Source organism: Macaca mulatta, chromosome 7, assembly GCF_049350105.2.
Source record: "Macaca mulatta isolate MMU2019108-1 chromosome 7, T2T-MMU8v2.0, whole genome shotgun sequence".
NCBI classification, from domain to species: Eukaryota; Metazoa; Chordata; class Mammalia; order Primates; family Cercopithecidae; genus Macaca; species Macaca mulatta.
This window is the reverse complement of record NC_133412.1, coordinates 123022100-123042597: the sequence shown is the minus strand read 5'-3', so window position 1 is coordinate 123042597 and position 20498 is coordinate 123022100. Positions and strand designations below refer to the sequence as shown.

The window sequence follows — 20498 nt, the reverse complement described above, 5'->3', positions numbered from 1 at the left end:
CTTTTGCCCAGCTGGAGTGCAGTGGCGTAATCTTGGCTCACTGCAACCTTGCCTCCCCGGTTCAAGCGATTCTCCTGCCTCAGCCTCCAAAGTAGCTGCAATTACAGGCACACGCCATCACACCTGGCTAGTTTTTGTATTTTTAAAAGAAACAGGGTTTTACTGTGTTGGCCAGACTGGTCTCGAACTCCTGACCTCAAGTGATCTGCCCACCTCGGCCTCCCAAAGTGCTGGGATTACAGGCATGAGTCACCAAGCCCAGCCAGTATTCACTCTTGATGATGTGTAGTCTTCAAGTTTGGACAAATGTATAAAACATGTATCTGCCATTATAGTATCATACAGATTTAGTTTGCTGTGCTAAAAAAAATCCTCTGTGCCTTGCCTGTTCATCCCTCCCTTCCCCTAACCCCTGACAACCACTGATCTTTAAAGGCTGGCTTCTTCACTTAGTAGTATGCTTTTACCTTTCCTCCATGTCTCTTCATGGCTTGATAGCTCATTTCTTTTTATCCCTGAGTAATATTCAGTTGTCTGGATGAACCACAGTTTATCCATTAATCTACTGAATTTGGTTGCTTCCAAGTTTTGGCAATATGAATAAAGCTACTGTAAACATCTGCGTAGGTTTTTGTATGGATATAAGTTTTCAGTTCATTTTGATAAATACCGAACATCAAGATTGTTCAATCACATGGTAAGAGTATTTTTAGTTTTTTTTTTGAGATGGAGTCTCACTCTGTCGCCCAGGCTGGAGTGCAGTGGTGTGATCTCGGCTCACTGCAAGCTCTGCCTCCTGGGTTCATGCCATTCTCCTACTTCAGCCTTCTGAGTAGCTGGGGACTACAGGCGCCTGCCACCAGGCTGGCTAATTTTTTGTATTTTTAGTAGAGACAGGGTTTCACTGTGTTAGCCAGGATGCTCTCGATCCTGTGATCCACCTGTCTCGGCCTCCCAAAATGCTGGGATTACACGCATGAGCCACCGCACCCAGCCATATTTTTAGTTTTGTAAGAAACCACCAGACTCTCTTCTAAAGTGGCTGTATCCTTTTACATCACCACCAGCAATGGGAGTTCCTGTTGTTCCACTGCCACCAGAATTTAGTGTTGTCAGTGTTTTGGATTTTGGCCGTTATCATTGATGCATAGTGTATTTCAGTGTTGTTGTAATTTGCATTTCCTTAATGACTTATTAGATATCCATATGTATATCTTTGATGTAGTGTCTGTTAAAAGTGGCCTAGTTTTTAATTGGGCTGTTTGTGTTTTTACTGTTGAGTTCTAAGAGTTTTTTTTTTTTTTTTTTTTGAGACAGAGTCTTGCTCTGTCACCCAGGCTGGAGTGCAGTGGCCGGATCTCAGCTCACTGCAGCCTCCGCCTCCCGGGTTCACGCCATTCTCCTGCCTCAGCCTCCCGAGTAGCTGGAACTACAGGCGCCCGCCACCTTGCCCGGCTAGTTTTTTGTATTTTTTAGTAGAGACGGGGTTTCACCGTGTTAGCCAGGATGGTCTCGATCTCCTGACCTTGTGATCCGCCCGCCTCGGCCTCCCAAAGTGCTGGGATTACAGGCTTGAGCCACCGCGCCCGGCCAGAGTTCTAAGAGTTTTTTGTATATTTTAGATAATAGTCTTTCATCTGCTATGTCTTTTGCAAATATTTTCTGCCAGTCTGTGGCTTAGCTTTTTAACGGTAGTGTGGACTACTAGATATCGACATGCAAAAAGATTGAGGATAGACCTGTTCATCACACTATTTATAAAAATTAACTTAAAATGCATCCAAGACCTAAATTTAAAAGCCAGAAGTATAAAGCTGCTAGAAGAAAACAAGGCATAAATTTTCATGATCTTGTATCATGCAGTAATTTCTTAGATATGATACCAGAATCATAAGTAATCAAACAAAAAACAGATAAGTTAGACATGAAATTAAAAACCTTAATTCAGCCTGGACACGGTGGCTCATGCCTGTAATCCCAGCACTTTGGAAGGCCGAGGCAGGTGGATCACCTGAGGTCAAGAGTTCAAGACCAGCCTGGCCAACGTGGTGAAACCCTGTGTCAACTAAAAAATATGAAAAATTAGCCTGGCATGGTGGCAGGCATCTGTAATCCAAGCTACTTGGGAGGCTGAGGCAGGAGAATCGCTTGAACCCAGGAGGCGGAGATTGCAGTGAGCTGAGATGGCATCATTGCATTCCAGCCTGGGCAATGAGCGAAATTCTGTCTCAAAAAATACAATAAATAAATAAAACCTTAATCCAAAGAACATTATCAAGAAAGTTAAACGACAACCCACAGAATAAGAGAACATATTTGCAAATCATTTATCTGATGAGACTAGTATCCAAATAATTCTTAAGTTTCAACAATAGAAAGGGAAGTAACCCAGCTGAAAAATGAGCAAGAGATTTGTATGGATATTTCTGCAAAGATATGTGAATGGCCAACAATCACATGGAACAATTCTCAGTATCATCAGTCATTAGGAAAATTTAAATCAAAATCACAAGATACCAGTCAGGCGCTGTGGCTCATGTATGTAATCCCAGCACTTTGGGAGGCAGAGGCAGGTAGATCATTGAGGTCAGGAGTTTGAGAACAGCCTGGCCAGTATAGTGAAACCCATCTCTAGTAAAAAAAAAAAAAAAAAAAAAAAAAAATATATATATATATATATATATATATAAAATTAGCCGGGTGTAGTGGCACATGCCTGTAATCCCAGCTACTCAGGAGGCTGAGGCAGGAGAATCGCTTGAACCCAGGTGGCGGAGGTTGCAGTGAGCTGAGATCACGCCAGTGCACTCCAGCCAGGGCGAAAAGAGCACGACTCCGTCTCAAAAAAACACAAGATACCACTTTATACCCACTAACACATGTTGGTGATGATGCTGGAGAAAACAGTAACACGTGTTGGTGATGATGGTGGAGAAAATAGAATACTGCTATGGGAAATGGTTTGGCAGTTGCAAAAAATGTAAAACATAATTGACCCTGCAATTCCTCTCTTAGGTATATACCCAAGATAAGCAAAGGTATGTGTCCATACAAAACTTGTTTGCAGATACTGATAGCAGCATTATTTATAATAGCCAAGAAATGGAAACAATTCATATGTCATTCAATTAATGAATAAACAAAATGTGGTATATCCATATAATGGAATATTATTCAGGCTTACAAAGAACAGAAGTACTTATATGTGCTTTTAACATGGAATGACCTTGAAAAACATTAAGCTAAGTGAAAGAAGCCAAACCTAAAATGCCATGTATGATTACATTTGTATAAAACGTCCAAATTAGGCAAAACCATAGAGACAGAAAATAGATTAGTAATTGCCAGGGACTGGGTACAGAGGAGAAAATGGGGAGTGGCTGCTAGTGAATATAGGGTTTCTTTTCTGGGATGATGAAAATGTTCTGGAATTAAATAGTGTTGATGGTCATGGTCACACAGCATTATGAATATACAAAAAGCCATTGAATTGTGCACTTTAAAGGGGTGAATTTTATGGCAGGTGAATTATACCCCAATTTAAAAATATTTGAAATCTAACCATAAGGGACATATTATTCATGTATGCTCTTCATGTTCATGATTCCGCCAATCTATTTTAATTTTGGAAGTCTTCAAACTTTAAATGGATTTCTCTAAATTATCTTTTCTGGAGTGAAGTTAGAATTATTGATGTGAGAGGATATTTCTTCTCTGACATGTTTTATTTACATAGGTCATTTAAAAGCTTGCTCTGTAAATAGCAATATTAAAAATATATTTTTAGTAACTTTTTATAATGATGAAGTAAAAATGTATTAGTATTTAAGATATATGATTGACTGGCCGGATGCGGTGGCTTATGCCTGTAATCCCAGCATTCTGGAAGGCTGAGGTGGGTGGATCATGAGGTCAGGAGTTCAAGACCAGCCTGGCCAAGATGGTGAAACCCCGTCTCTACTAAAGATACAAACATTTAGTGGGGAATGGTGGCGGGCGCCTGTAATTGCAGCTACTCAGTAGGCTGAGGCAGAGAATTGCTTGAACCCAGGAGGTGGAGGTTGCAGTGAGCTGAGATTGTGCCACTGCACTCCAGCCTGAGTGACAGAGCAAGACTCTGTCTCAAAAAAAAAAAATATGATTGACCCTGTCATGCAGCATGTAATTTTCATCTTTGGAGAAAGTCCATACTTTGGTATTGAAACATTATGCATTGTTATTCCAGGAGAACCCATCCCCCCACGGACCTTGACTGAAGCTGGCACAATGGCACTTTGCTACAGTGCTGCTTGGGATGCACGAGTTATCACTAGTGCTTGGTGGGTGTACCATCATCAGGTAATAAGGGCTCTTGTCCTTTTTCTTATTAAGAGCTACTGTGTGTCAAATTTTGAGAGTATAGAAATAAATAAAGCAGACAAGGCTCTAATAGAGCTAACATTTTTTTGGTAGAGGAAAATATGTACATAATGTCAGGTAATAAGTGCCATAAAATATGTATTTTTTAAAGTATGAAAGGGGATAGAGAGTGATAGGGGATACCATTTTGGATGAAGTATTGGGGAAACCTTTCTAGGAAGGTAGGATTTGAGCAGAGATGTAAATGAAGAGAGAGTGATCCATACAGTTATACAGGATAAAGAGTATTCCAATTATTATTGATTATTATTGGCATACTGACCTAAAAGGCCTTTCTCCTGTTCATCTTTGTTGGAATATTCTGAATTCTCTTGGGCCCTTCCAGAAAAGTAGGCATATCCTCATTTGTTTTTAGTAATTGCCCTTCTTGGTGGTTAATGATGTTGTTGGGTTTTTTTTTTTGCATTTTTTTTTTCTTTGTAGAGATGGGGTTTCACCATGTTGGCCAGGCTGGTCTCGAATTCCTGACCTCAAGTGATCCTCTTGCCTCAACCTCCCAAAGTGCTGGGATTACAGGTGTAAGCCATGGTGCCTGGCCAGTGCTGTTTAGTTTGGTGATACTTCATTCCATATTTGACCTCACATTGCTATTGATTTCTTATCATACTTTTGAGAATTATAATTGATGATGATGTACTTTTATAAGTTCATAAAGCTGTACAGTAGGATAAAAAGAGTTCAGTTTCATTATACTCCCTTAGATTTAGTTTCATTTTTGTATCTTTTTATATTTATTATATGCTGTGCTGTGATATTGTCATTATAGGGGGATTATAAATTGCTACCTCAGTGCTGTTATAAAAGTGGTTTTAATTCTTTTATTAAGAAATTTTTTAGAATGAAATTTAGTGTGTTTTTAATCCCTTGCTGGTTTTTTGTGTTTGTTTTGTTTGTTTTGAGATGGAGTCTTGCTCTGTTGCCCAGGCTCGAGTGCAGTGGTGCAATTTCAGCTCACTGTAGCCTCCGCCTCATGAGTTCAAGCGATTCTCCTGCCTCTGCCTCCTGAGTAGCTGGGACTACAGGAGTGTGCCACCACACCTGGCTACTTTTTCTGTTTTTGTAGAGATGGGGTTTGGCCATGTTGGCCAGGCCAGGTCTCAAACTCCTGGCCTCAAGTGAACTCCTTCCGCCTCCCAAAGTGCTGGGATTACAGGTGTGAGCTAGCACACTTGGCCCCTTGCTATTTTAATAACTATGACTAATAAAGATACTCTGACGATTTGGGGGTTTCAAAGATTTATAATTTTTTATTTATTTATATATATATTTTTGAGATGGAGTGTTGCTCTGTCACCCAGGCTAGAATGCAGTGGCATGATCTCGGCTCACTGCAACCTCCGCCTTCTGGGTTCAAGCAGTTCTCTGCCTCAGCCTCCTGAGTAACTGGGATTATAGGTACCTGCCACCACGCCTGGCTAATTTTTGTGTTTTTAATAGGGACAGGGTTTCACTGTCTTAGCCACGCTGGTCTTGAACTCCTGACCTCATGATCCACCTGCCTTGGCTTCCCAGAGTGCTGGGATTACAGGCGTGAGCTACCACGCCTGGCCCCAAAATTTTTTTAAATTATGGGATAAGTTTACTCACTTTCTGTTTGCCGAAATAGGATATATTTTTTTAAATTTTCCTATAATCTTTATTTCATATAGTGAAAAGTTACTTTTGCCTCATGCCTGTAATCCCAGCACTTTGGGAGGCCAAGGTGGGCAGATCATAAAGTCAGGAGTTCGAGGCCAGCCTGGCCAGTATGGTGAAACCCCACCTCTACTAAAAAAATACAAAAATTAGCCGGGCGTGGTGGTGCGTGCCTGTAGTCCCAGCTACTTGGGAGGCTGAGGCAGGAGAATCGCTGGAACCTGGGAGGCTGAGATTGCAGTGAGCCAAGATTGGGCCACTGCACTCCAGCCTGGGTGACAGTGCGAGACTCCGTCTCAAAAAAAAGAGAAAAAAAACTTTATTATCAAAAACAGTATCTTAGACAAGGATTTTATTTAATAAATAGAGCTTTATTTTAATAAACATAGCTTTATGATAAGCTCATTGACCTAGCATTAGTTTTCTCATTACATCTCACGCTGGAAGAGATGAGTGGACCAGTTCTGCTGTCGTCCATGGCATTTGAAAATTATTGCCGGGCATGGTGGCTCACGCCTGTAATCCCAGCACTTTGGGAGGCTGAGGCAGGTGGATCACGAGGTTAGGAGTTCAAGACCAGCCTGGCCAACATAGTGAAAGCCCGTCTCTACTAAAAATACACAAATCAGCCGGGCATGGTGGCGGGTGCCTGTAGTCCCAGCTACTCAGGAGGCTGAGGCAGGAGAATCGCTTGAACCCAGGAGGTAGAGGTTGCAGTGAGCCGAGATTGTGCCACTGCACTTCAGCTTGGGCAACAGAGTGAGACTTCGTCTCAAAAGAAAAAAGAAAGAAAATGATTGATGCTGTGGATTCTTTGTTTTTCTTTGTTACTTCCAGAGGCTTATCTGTCATGAAAGGGCTATCTTTCCCTTCAGTATTGAGAATTTATACGAAATTACAAACTTTTCAGGAGACAGTGTGGCTTACTTGACTCTGACTTTACTTTCTCAAGTGGAAAAAGAAAACCCCGGAGTATTTTTAAAATAAGAATACAATGTATTATTGTGTTCTTCAGGTATCTAAAACAGCACCAACTGGAGAATATTTGACAACAGGAAGCTTCATGATAAGAGGTAATGTCTTGACAGGAAAAATATCCCTAGACTTGTCAATAGATTATGGAGACAGGTTTGAGGACAGTTTACAGATACTCTTAGAACAGAAACTAATTACTCGGATTTCTTATATAAAGTCTGCTATGAAGTAAAGAAATTTTTGCCTTGGTGGGACAAGTTTAGTGTTTGTCATATCTTCATGTATATTTTTTTTGAGGGCAGTGCACTTTCGTGTAGTTTAGTTATAAGGTTAAGAAAGTATAGCCTGAACTTATTTCTGAAAATAGAATATTCAGGGTCTGACTGACCCAGAATATCAGAGCAAGCATGTATTTTTTTTCTTCTTAATAACTGTTCCTATACATACTGCCCAGTTCTATAAATGGGAAATGTTATTCATGACATAGTAAAAGACAAAATGGATATGACCATTCCTGTCATCTGACACTAATTTTTTTTTGTTTTGTAAGCAAAAAGTGGAGAAACCTGATTTTTAAAGCATTAATGTACGTTATCTTTTGTAGGAAAAAAGAATTTTCTTCCTCCCTCATATCTAATGATGGGGTTTAGCTTCCTTTTTAAGGTACTCTTCAGCTTCTTGGTTATTTATTTATTTTTTTCCTGATTTTCATTAGTCTTGTTTAAAGCTCCGTCACTGACAAATAACTATTTCTTTAGGTAGATGAGTCTTGTGTTTGGAGACATCGGGGTGAACGAAAAGTCAGAGTACAGGATGAAGACATGGAGACACTGGCAAGTTGCACAAGCGAACTCATATCAGAAGAAATGGAACAATTAGGTAGTTTATAGATTTTAAGAAATTAGTTTGTGATGTTTTTTGTTACCAAGTTTTGCTTCTAAATCCTTAGAAGATCATGTCTCTTTTGGGATAATCTAAATTTCAAAAAAAAAAACCCAAAGTACTTGCTGTTTTACTGAATTTTGTTTTTGGAAATGCTAAATATACTTATTCTAGTGAATTTAAAAGTATTTATCAGGCCGGGCGTTGTGGCTCATGCTGTAATCCCAGCACTTTTGGGAGTCCGAGGCAGGTGGATTGCTTGAGCTCAGGAGTTTGAGACCAGCTCCTGGGACAACCCAAGGACGAGCCTGGGCAACATGGCAAAACCCCATCTCTACCAAAAAAATCAGCGCCTCTAGTCCCAGCTACTGAAGAGGCTGAGGTGGGAGGCTTGAACCTGGGAGGCAAAATATTTGTTTCAAGTAGAGAGTAATTATAGTTGCTAGAATAAATTTACCTGCCTACCTAAAGGAACTACGGAAAATATTTCCACTAAACTATTTTGTAGTTACTCTCTCTGCCAAGGTCATTCCTTTTTACAGGTAATATTGCATTGTTTCATTTACTATTACTGTTGTGCTGTAAGATTCTATTGATTGAGGCTCACCATTTCCCTGGGACTGTATAAAGTGCCTTATTTACATTCTTTTCTTTTTTTTTTTTAATCCCTGAGACGGAGTTTCAGTCTGTTGCCAGACTAGAGTGTAGTGGCGCGATCTTGGCTCACTGCAACCTCTGCTGCCCAGGTTCAAACAATTCTTCTGCCTCAGCCTCCTGAGTAGCTGGGATTACAGGCACCTGCCACCACGCCTGGCTAATTTTTGTATTTTTAGTAGACGGGGTTTCACCATCTTGGCCAGGCTGGTCTTGAGCTCCTGACCTCGTGATCCACCCACCTCGGCCTCCCAAAGTGCTGGGATTACAGGCGTGAGCCACTGCACCTGGCCTATTTACATTATTTTCTATTCTTGTAACCATCCTTGTCAGATGAGTGGTGGCATGTCATTTTGCAGGTGAGGCAGTAGACCCTATTACTACTATTAGTTCCTTTGCAAAAGAATGAGCACCTGTTATGTGTGTTATGTAATATGTATTTAAGTTTTATGTGCAAATTATAATAAAAGCAGCAAAAGTTATACAACTAATTTTGCTGTCTTGCTTTTTGGAAATACTCAACTAAGGCAAAGTTGTGGTTTTGTATGTTGAAAGGGTAGCAATGTCCAAGAAATTTGTTGTGGTAAAGGATCTTGGAGATCATTTAGTTCAACCTATTCATGATACAGGTTATTCTTTTGTCTAAGAGTACCCTTTGGGAACGATCAGGCATTTTTCTGGTGATTTTTTGGAGAAATATGGGAGAAACAGTCAGTGGAATATTTTTATGACGTTTTCAGGAAATGACCTGGCATGGTTGGTAGTCCCACACTGACTTTCCTTATGGTAATTCTACAGATGGAGGTGACACTAGCAGTGATGAGGATAAAGAGGAACATGAAACTCCTCCTGTAGAAGTAGAACTCATGACTCAGCTTAACCAAGAGGATATCACTGTTCAGAGTGGTAGAGATGAACTGAATGAGGAGCTCATTCAGGAAGAAAGCTCTGAAGATGAAGGAGAATATGAAGAGGTTAGAAAAGATCAGGATCCTGTTGGTGAAATGAAGGATGAAGGGGAAGAGACATTAAATTATCCTGATACTACCATTGACTTGTCCCACCTTCAACCCCAAAGGTAATTAAAAAATAAAATTTTACATATTATTGTGTAAGCCGAGAATGATGATGAGGTGTAATCCTTACCAAGAAAATACCAAGATTGACATCAGTACTTTTACCCTCCATTGTTTTACTGCTTTTTCACCATTTGATTGGGTCTCTCTGCAAAGGAATTCCCAGGACCAGGGTAGAAAAATACAGTGCATTTAGAGTGGCCAAACTAGATCCAAAGAGAAACAACTAAATGGTTATAAATGCTAAAAACATAACAAAGGCAGTTCCATCAAAGAAATATGTTTTAGTTTACATAATGTTTTACAGATCATCAGGTAAATAGTCCACAGTTATAAATGCACAATTAACGATGTAATTCAGAACAGTGTAGGAGTCAGACAGACCAGTGTTGGGTCTTAGGGTGTGTCCTTGGTAAAGTTACTTTGTGCTTAAGCTTCAGTTTCCTTCTTGGTGAAACAGAATGGTATCCCTTTCATGGGGATTTATGCATGTATACCACCTGGCAGTGCCTGACACACAGTAAGTTTTCAGTACACGTCACCTATTTTAAAATGTATATGGAAGTGTGGAGAGAGGAGCAATTTGGTTGTATGTTTTTCTCACTTTACCAAATGTGAAAATCTGTTGGATTGCCAGTACTTAAGAGTATGGTGTGGGAACATCTGGGGGCTTTGTAAATGAGTGTCTTTTACAGGCTGGTAGAGACTCCGTTCTGTTTATTTTCATAGGTCCCTCCAGAAATTGGCTTCAAAAGAGGAATCTTCTAATTCTGTAAGCTATTTTCAGTTTTATGAAGAACATCCTATTCTCAAGGAATCATTTTCTACTTTTTAATACTTTTCAAAAAAATTAATAATAGTGATGTTTGCATTTGCCTGTTTTTTTGTTTTAATAGAGTGACAGTAAATCACAGAGCCGGAGACATTTGTCAGCCAAGGAAAGAAGGTAAACACATCTGTGTTATCTAACTACAAAGCATGATTTTCTTTTTTTTTTTTAATTGATAGCTCAGCTACCACAGATTACTTAGCTGTTTAAAGACTTCCTTCATTAAATTGACCAAGATTTAGCAGAAATTTTTCGTTGTTAATATTAAGCTCTAATACATTTTTCTGTTTAAGGGCCCTAATCTGTCACTGTAATCAATGAAATAGACCTAGTAGGGTAAGTCCTCACTTAACATTTTCTTTTCTTTTTTTTTGTTTTTTTTTTTTTGAGACAGGGTCTCGCTTTGTTGCCCAGGCTTGAGTGCTAAGGTGCAGTTGTGGCTCACTACAGCCTCAAACTCCCAGGCTCAGGCAGTCTCCTGCTTCAGCCTCCCAAGTAGCTGTAGTGGCACATGCCACTACAAAAATGTTTATATTTTTTGTAGAGATGGGGTTTCATCATGTTGCCCAGGCTGGTCTTGAACTCCTGGGCTCAAGTGATCCTCCCACCGTGGCTGCCCAAAGTGCTGGGATTACAGGCATGAACCATTGATGCCCGGCCTTCACTTAACATTTTCTTTTTTTTTTTTTTGAGATGGAGTCTCACTCTGTCGCCCAGGCTGGAGTGCAGTGGCGCGATCTTAGCTCACTACAAGCCCCATCTCCCGGGTTCACGCCATTCTCCTGCCTCAGCCTCCCAAGTTGCTGGGACTACAGGCACCGGCCACCATGCCCGGCTAATTTTTTGTATTAGTAGAGATGGGGTTTCACCGTGTTAACCAGGATGGTATCGATCTTCTGACCTCGTAATCCAAGCGCCTTGGCCTCCCAAAGTGCTGGAATTACAGGCGTGAGCCACTGCGCCCAGCCCACTTAACATTTTCAGTAGGTTCTTGGAAACTTGGACTTAAGAGAAACAATGTGTAATGAAACCAATTTTGCCATGGGCTAATTGATATAAACAGGAGTTAAGTTCCTCTGGCATATTTTTGGTCACAAAACTATCACAAAACTTCTAAATAAAGACTGAAAACACTTCTAATACTAAACATTAAAATAAATATAAACTGTACATATATTTAAGAAAGATTAATGAAAGCAAGCACGATAATTATTTACCCAATTTTTGGTAAATCAATGAGTGATGGTAGTTGTGGTAGTGGGTTAAATCAAGGACTATTTGCAAAGTGAAAATTGTAGAGTACCTCCTACTACCATGAGGTTCAAAAACAAAAATATGGCACGTTCTTTAAGCACTTTCATACTACATTGTTTATTGTACATTTGTATGACTATTGTTTAGTTTATGAATTTTTGACAATCATTTATATTGTCATTCATTCATTCATTCGTTTTTCAACCGCTTATTCCAGTTAAGGGTCATTGGTGGCAAGAGCCTATCCTGGCAAATCAGGGCAACAGGCCAGAACCAACCCAGAACAGGATGTCATTCCATTGCAGGGCACTCATTCATGCTGGGATAATTTAGACACGCCAGTTAACCTAACATGCGCATTTTGGGATGTGAGAGAAAACCTGAGTACCTGGTGAAAACCCACACAGACATGGGGAAAACATGTAGACTCTGCACAGATGGTGGCCATGGCCAGGAATCAATTTTGTTTTTCATTCTCATCAAAGTTACAACAATGATGTTGAATTAAATTATGTTATTTGAGGACTTGCTCTAATAAGACAGAGCTTTTACTACATAAACATGTACAATAATGATTTCAGTGTATTACATAGACTAGTTCTAGGGTAATATTGTCAGGAATAAATAGGAATACCTGAAATTAGGAAAGTTTTACATAAGGCAGAAGACTTGATTTTTTATTTTTTATTTTTTTTTGAGATGGAGTCTCGCTCTGTGGCCCAGGCTGGAGTGCAGTGGTGTGATCTTGGCTCACTGCAAGCTCTGCCTCCCAGGTTCACACTATTCTCCTGCCTCAGCCTCCCGAGTAGCTGGGACTACAGGCGCCTGCCACCACGCCTGGCTAATTTTATTTTTGTATTTTTAGTAGAGATGGGGTTTCACCATGTTAGCCAGGATGGTCTCGATCTTCTGACCTCGTGATCTGCCCGCCTCAGCCTCCCAAAGTGCTGGATTACAGACGTGAGCCACCATGCCAGGCCAATTTTTTTTTTTTTTTTTTTTTTTTAGCAGGTCTCAGGAAGCAAGTAGAAGCAAGGCAAGGGCAGAAGGGAAGGAAACGACTACTGTAGGGTGGGAAAGACTAAGACAACTAAAGCATTCCAGGAAGAGGCCCTAAATCGGAATGGACAGTAAAGCCTTTTCATTTGAGAAAGATAATCATTAAACAATTACAGAGAATTCTGAGCATATAGCACTGTGCTAGATACTTACGGAGTATACAAAGAGGTAAAGTATAAAGCTCCTGCCTTAAAGAGGCTTTTGAGTCCTGGATTCAGGAAGTAGTCATAAATATGTAAATAGTATCTGAAAGTGATAAAGTAGTTCAAGAGTAAGAGATTGCTATGAGTTCAGATGTTTGGGGAAATAACATCAGAAGTACACCTTGAAAGATATGTTAGCGGTTAAGTAAGTGAAGGAGGGAGACTCCAAGGAGAATTAGCATTAACAAAGAGGAGTGCTTCTTTGGGGTAATATGCATAGTGCTTTGGGGAAATGATAAATAGACTCAGTGGGAAGGAAGAGAAAGTTTGTTTATTAAATGGTAGATGATATGATTGGAGAAGTAAATTTGAACTAAAAATGGAGTACTTAAAAGCTAAGGATTTTGGACTGTACCCTTTAAAGTGATACGAAGAGAATGTGACATAGGCAAATGATTAAGGAAGATTAAAACAGAAGTTAATGGCTGGATGTGGTGGCTCATGCCTGTAATCCCAGCACTTTGGGAGGCTGAGGCGAATAGATCACCTGAGGTCAGTTCAAGACCAGCCTGAGCAGCATGGTGAAACCCTATATCTACTAAAAATACAAAGTTAACTGGGCGTGGTGGCACAAACTCTGTCTTAAAAAAAAGTTCAGAATATGTAGACTCTGGAAGAAGTCTGGGTGGGATGTAATGAGGACCTGAACTAAGACGTTGGCATTGGGAACAGAAAGAAGAATACCACAGTAATAAAATTTACCCTTCCTTCTTAACCTGTGTATTTTTTAATCCATTTAGTCCACCAACCAGTCAAGAAATGTTTTATTAAATGCCTAAGACCTCCCAACGCTATGTTGATACAAAGAGTACAAATCCCAGTGCCTGGCCATTAAGGTGTTCAGGGGCTAAATGTGCCTAGTGAGTAAGGATGAGTCAGGGGTGACAATATGTTGAGCTTGGATGATAGAAAGAAAGATAAATCCATGAGAGATGAAAAATTTTCATCTTTTTCCTACGTGATGATTTTGAGCATCTTTGTATTTTCTAACTTGGTGATTAACAAGTGAAGCAGAAGGCATGACCATTTATATACTGTATATGTGCCCTTTCCCATGGAACTTTTTTAGGGCACTAAGAATTGAAATTCTAAGAATGAGATGTTTCCATGTCTTTTTTATTCAGGGAAATGAAAAAGAAAAAGCTTCCAAGTGACTCAGGAGATTTAGAAGTGATAGAGGGAAAGGATAAAGAAAAAGAAAGTACTGTACACATTGAAACTCATCAGAACACAAGCAAAAATGTTGCGGCTGTACAGCCAATGAAACGAGGACAAAAGGTAAACTTCAGGATGATCTATATGGTTCACAGTTAAGTTGTGAGGTTCCTTTTTAATTTTTTAAAGTTGAAGTGAAATAGAAAATGTAGGCCAAAAAATAATCCTTTGTGATATCCTTTGACTAAAAATTAGTTGAGTAGATATAGCATTTGGGGAACATAGAGATCACTACTAGAAGTTATTTAGACTTTCAAGATCATCTGCACAGAAGCTTTCATTTTATCTGGAAGAGTAATAGGAGATTATGGTTTGCCAAAGTCGCCCAGCTAGTTAAGTAGCAGAGCTGATATTTATTGAGAATTTAGCTCAGTAATTTTTCGATGTTGTTTAGAGTTCTTAGATATTTTGCTAAAAGTGGATGATGAAGAAAGAAGTACTTGTGATAGAACATACTCTTTCCACACCGCCCCCGCCAGCTCTCCCAAGATAGAGTCTTGCTCTGTCACCCATGCTGGAATGCAGTGGTGCAGTCAGGGCTCACTGCAGTAGCCTTAACTTCTAGGCTCAAGTGATCTTCCCATCTCAGTCTTCCAAGTAGCTGGGACCACACAGGTGCATGCCACCATACTCAGCTAATTCTTTTTATTTTTTGTAGCGATGGGGTCTAACTATATTGTCCAGACTGGTCTCAAACTCCCAGGCTCAAGTGATCTTCCTGCCTCACCCTCCCAAGGTGCTTGGAACTAGACGTGTGTTAGCCACCATGTCTGGTTACAATATAATACACTCTTCAAAACGCTGTAGCAGCCAGGTGCAGTGGCTCATGCCTGTAATCTCAGCACTTTGGGAGGCCGAGGCAGGTCGATCACTTGAGGCCAGGAGTTCAAGACCAGCCTATCTAACATGGTGAACCCCATCTCTACTAAATATACAAAAATTAGCCAGGCATGGTGGTACATGCCTATAGTCGCAGCTACTCAAGAGGCTGAGGCAGGAGAATTGCTTGAACCCAGGAGGCGGAGGTTGCAGTGAGCCAAGATCATGCCACTGCACTCCAGCCTGGGTGACATGGCGAGACTCTGTCTCAAAAAAAAAAAATGCTGTAGCAGTATAAAAGTGAGGGGATTATGGACTTAATTTATCAGTGTACTTCTTTTAAATTTCTTTGCAATCTTTTTTTTTTTTTTTTTTGAGACAGTCTCGGTCTGTCACCCAGGCTGGAGTGCAGTGGCCGGATCTCAGCTCACTGCAAGCTCCGCCCCCCGGGTTTACGCCATTCTCCTGCCTCAGCCTCCCGAGTAGCTGGAACTACAGGCGCCCGCCACCTCGCCCGGCTAGCTTTTTGTATTTTTTAGTAGAGACGGGGTTTCACTGTGTTAGCCAGGATGGTGTCGATCTCCTGACCTCATGATCCACCCACCTCGGCCTCCCAAAGTGCTGGGATTACAGGCTTGAGCCACCGCGCCTGGCCGCTATAATCTTTATAAATATGTTTTGTGATCTTTCCTTCATCCATAGAGGTCAGATTTTCCTATGCTTTTTTCCAGTGAGCTGCAAATAAATGAACATGTGCATAAGGAAGGGAAGACTCAACATAATAAAAATATAAATTCTCCTCATATATAATTTCAACATGACTTTAATCAGAATTGAGATTTTAATGCTTGATAAAATAATTCTAAATTTATTTTAAAAGGAGTAAATGCTTGAGAATAGCTAAGAAATTGAGGGATTTCCCTATGAGGTAGTAAAATAATTAACGCTAGAATTTTTACAACAGCATGTTATTAACATAGGAATAGCTAGACAGAAAAAAGTGAGACAGAATAAAATCTAGACACAGGACCACTACCTGATATTTAGCGTTTTAGTATGTGATAAAATAATATTGCAGATCATTTGAGAAGATATGAAATATTCAGAATGATGGCTAACCATGTGAAAACGGTACCACAGTGCATTGCAGGTGGAGAAAGTAAAGAACCACCAATAAAAAAACAAATGGCCAATCTGGAAAAAAAAAAAAAAAAGTGATGAAAGAAATGCTGTGTAAACCTGGGGAATTTTTTTTACCCATCATTTTAATAGATGCTACATTGTCAGTCGTTCAGTAAATGTTTGAGTGTACAACATGGGAATTCCAGTCAAAAGTCTTAACAGTGCTTCTGCCCTTTGACTCAGCAATTCCTCTTATAGGAATTTATCCTAAAAAAAAAAAAATGATGGGTATGCACTGAGGACGTTGAAGTTTATATTTGTAGTAGCACAAAAACTGCAATTAATCTTAAGTGTACAACAATATGAAATAATAAATGATGCATTTTTACAATGAAATGTTCTGCAGATAGGTTAAGTTTCAAGGCAAATCCTGATAGAATTTTTATTAAAATACATTAGATTTTTAGATTATTTTCTGGGGAATTGTCATTTTAACCACTTTGAGTCTTCTTATGGAAAACCATAATTGTGCAATTATAAAACTATAATTGAGCAATCTGCCCGCCTCAGCCTCCCAAAGTGTTGGGATTACAGACGTGAGCCACTGCGCCCTACCTATTTTTAAAACTTTCATTTCCTAGTTGTTATTTGCTGGTACATGGGAAGACACCATTCGTGTTGATCTAGTAATGAGCAATCTTACAGAGCACTTACTAATTTTAATACTTCATCTGTAGGCAGTCATATCGTCTGCAAATTATGGCTTTTCTTCTAGTCTTAATACCTTTTTATTTTCCCCATGTTTTTTGCAGTGACTGAAAAGCAAAAGTATTGTGTTTCATAGAAGTAGTAATTGTGTATATCTGTTAATGCCATTAAAGGAACTGTTTCTAAGATTTTATCATTGTGGGATGTTTCCTTTGGGTTGTTGGAGGATACCTTTTTGAAAGTTTTTTTTAGTAATGATGAGCTAAATGTCTCTGAATGGTTTTTCTGTATCTATTGGATTCTTTTTGCTTGTTTTTTTGTTTTTGAGACAGGGTCTCACTCTGTCGCCCAGGCTGGAATGCAGTGGTATGGTTATGGCTCACTGCATCCTCAACCTTCTGGGCCCAAACCGTCTTTCTACCTCAGCTTCCCAAACAGCTGGGACCACAGGCGTGTGCCACTATGCCTGGCTAATTTTTCCTTTTATTATTTTTAGAGACAGGGTCTTCCTATTTGCCCAGGCTGGTCTCTAACTCCTAGGTTCAAGTTATCCTCCTGCTTGGTATCTGAAAGTGCTAAAGTTACAGGCATGAGCCACCATGCCCAGCCTATTGCATTATTTTCTCTATTAATCAGTCAGTATGGTATATTACTTGAGCAGAATCTATTAATTGGCCTCTAATTTCTCATACTGTCTCTGCCTGGTTTTTGTGTTTACACATTATATCAGTTTCATAAAATAAGTTTAGGACCTCTCCCGCTTTTTCTGCTCTCTAGAACTTTGTATAAAATGGAGATTGTGGCCGAGCACGGTGGCTCATACCTGTAATCCCAGCACTTTGGGAGGCTGAGGTGGTTGGGTCACCTGAGGTCAGGAGTTTGAAACCAGCCTGGCTAACATGGTGAAACCCCGTCTGTATTAAAAATACAAAAATTAGCCAGGTGTGGCGGGACCTGTAAGGTCCCAGCTTCTTGGAGGCTGAGGCAAGAGAATTGCTTGAGCCTAGGAGGCAGTGGTTGCAGTGAGCCGAGGTCATGCACTGCACTCTAGCCTGGAGCAAGACTCTGTCACAAAATGGAGATTGTTCCTTGAAATTGGATAGCATTTGCTTATAAAACTAGACCTAATGTTTTGGGTTTTGTGAGGAGATTTTTTTTTTTTTTTTTTTTTTAGACTGAGTCTTGCTTTGTTGCCCAGGCTGGGATGTAGTGTTGCAATCTTGGCTCACTGCAGCCTTGACCCCCTGGGCTCAAGCAATCCTCCCACGTCAGCTTCCCTAGTAGCTGGGACCACAGATGTGTGCCACCATGCCCGGCTATTGTGAGGAGATTTTTAAGAACTATTTTCAGTTTATTTAATGACTTTAGGTTTATTCAGGTTTTCTGGGATTTTTTTTGAAGTTGGTTTTCCGAAGTTGTATTTTCTAAGAAACTCTGTTGTCATCAGGTTTTCCATTTCTCAGTCCAGTTTATTGGTAACAATAGTTTTTCTCAATTTTTTTGAGGTACAGTGTACATAATAGTAAAATGCACAAATCTTTGGCTCAGTGAATTTTTTTTTTTTTTTTTGGAGACAGAGTCTCGCTCTGTTGCCCAGGCTGGAGTGTAATGGCCCGATCTCGGCTCACTGCAACCTCCACCTCCCGGGTTCAAGCAATTCTCCTGCCTCAGCCTCCCGAGTAGCTGGGACTACAGGCGTGCGCCACTATACCTGGCTACTTTTTGTATTTTTAGTAGAGACAGAGTTTCACCATGTTGGCCAGGATGGTCTTGATCTCTTGACCTCGTGATCCGCCTGCCTTGGCTTCCCAAAGGGCTGGGATTACAGGCATGAGCCACCGTGTCCGGCCTCAGTGAATTTTTGTAAGCACACACATCTGTGAAACCACCACTCAGATCCAGATACTTTACTTGGAATGTTTCCAGCATCCCAGAAGGCTCATGCTTGTTTGCCAGTTTCTTTTTTTTTTTTTTTTGAGACAGGGTCTTGCTATGTTGCCAGGCGGGAGTACAGTGGTGGTGTGATCTCAGCTCACTGGATCCTTCTCCTCCTGGGTTCAAGTGATTCTTCTGCTTCAGCCTCCTGAGTAGCTGGAACTACAGGCACACGCCACCACACCCAGCTAATTTTTGTATTTTTAATAGAGACGGGGTTTCACTTATGTTGGCCAGGATGGTCTTGCTCTTGACCTTGTGATCCACCCGCCTCGGCCTCCCAAAGTGCTGGGCTTACAGGCGTGAGCCACTGCGCCCAGCTGGAAGGCTCATGCTTGCCACTTTCTAAGAATATCCCCACATGACTTCTTGTTTTTTGAGACAGAGTTTTACTCTTGTTGCCCAGGCTGGAGTGCAATAGCATGGTCTTGACTCACTGCAACCTCTGTCTCCCAGGTGCAAGCGATTCTCCTGCCTCAGCCTTCCAAGTATCTGGGATTACAGGCATGCACCACCACGCCTGGCTGTTTTTTTTTTTTTGTATTTTTGGTAGAGATGGTGTTTCACCATTTTGGTCAGGCTGGTCTTGAACTCCTGACCTCAGATGATCCACCCGCCCGGACCTCCCAAAGTGTTGGGATTACACGCGTGAACCACCGTGCCAGACCCTCACATGACTTTTGGATCCATAAGTATGCATTTCTGTTCATATACATATGAGTGGAATTTTCTGGGTTGTGGCATACATGTTGTTTGGCTGTATTAGATACTGCCAGTCAGTTTTCCAGAGTACCTGTGTCAGTTTCCCACCAAGCAGTGTATGAGAGTCCAGTTACCCCCCATCCGTAGTAACACTTAGTATTGTCAGGTTTTCTTTTTTCAGTCATTTAAGTGTGTATATATGCTGATAGCTCATTTGGCTTTTATTTCATGTCCCTGATGACTAATGATATTGAGCACTTTCTCATGTTTTTTGGATCTCGAAGCACCTATTTTAAAAATTGGTTTGTCCTATCTTTCTAGTTGATGTATACGAGTTCTCTCTAATCCTGAATACAAGTCCTTTCTTGGATATATGTATTGCAAGTGCTTTTCACACTTTGGGGCTTGCTCTTTTTCACTTTTCTAATAGTCTTTTTTGATGAGTAGCATTTTAAAATTCTAATTAAGTCTGATTTATCAGTCTTCTTTTACGGCGTTTGTGTCCTGTTTAGGGAAGTCTTCACAATTTTCAAAATGTGTTATTTTGGTCCCAGCTAATACAATTAATCAAGACAAACATCTCTAGGGTGGGGCCTAGATGTTTATAGTTTAAAACCCCTAGAGTGATTTGGGGATGTAATCAGGGTAAAGAATAACTGGTTTATTTAATAAAATACAGAGTCTTGAAAGCCTCTAGAATAAGTGCCTAGCCTAGCTTTGCTGCTTTATTTCTTATTCTTCCTCCATGTGTACCCTGACTCCAACCAAATGTGATGACTTGCTATTACTATTCTCTTTCTTTTTAGACTTGCTTTTCCAATACTGTTTTACTTTATTTCTTCCTCGCAGTTCATTATGTTGTGTTAATTTATCCTTACTTCTCTGTGTATCTTCTCTCCACCCTATGGTACATTCCTTGAGGATGAGGACTTCGGTTATCCAACTTTGTAGACTTCATATTGTTTATTATAATAGTGCCTTATTCAGTAAGCATTTTTGACAGAGAATATA

At 40.3% G+C, this 20498-nt stretch overlaps 1 protein-coding gene across 3 annotated transcripts in view; it reads left to right on the top strand.

Annotated features, from left to right (window-relative positions):
• NEMF (nuclear export mediator factor) overlaps nt 1-20498 on the top strand; it is a 69714-nt gene that overhangs the window by 42549 nt on the left and 6667 nt on the right. For all 3 annotated transcript variants that reach the window (XM_077940964.1, XM_028851536.2, XM_015143655.3), the window contains 8 exons: nt 4226-4338; nt 7070-7127; nt 7634-7692; nt 7788-7908; nt 9364-9643; nt 10371-10413; nt 10538-10587; nt 14111-14264. In XM_077940964.1, the coding sequence (XP_077797090.1) occupies nt 4226-4338; nt 7070-7127; nt 7634-7692; nt 7788-7908; nt 9364-9643; nt 10371-10413; nt 10538-10587; nt 14111-14264 (878 nt within the window). The remainder of the gene's footprint in view (nt 1-4225; nt 4339-7069; nt 7128-7633; nt 7693-7787; nt 7909-9363; nt 9644-10370; nt 10414-10537; nt 10588-14110; nt 14265-20498) is intronic.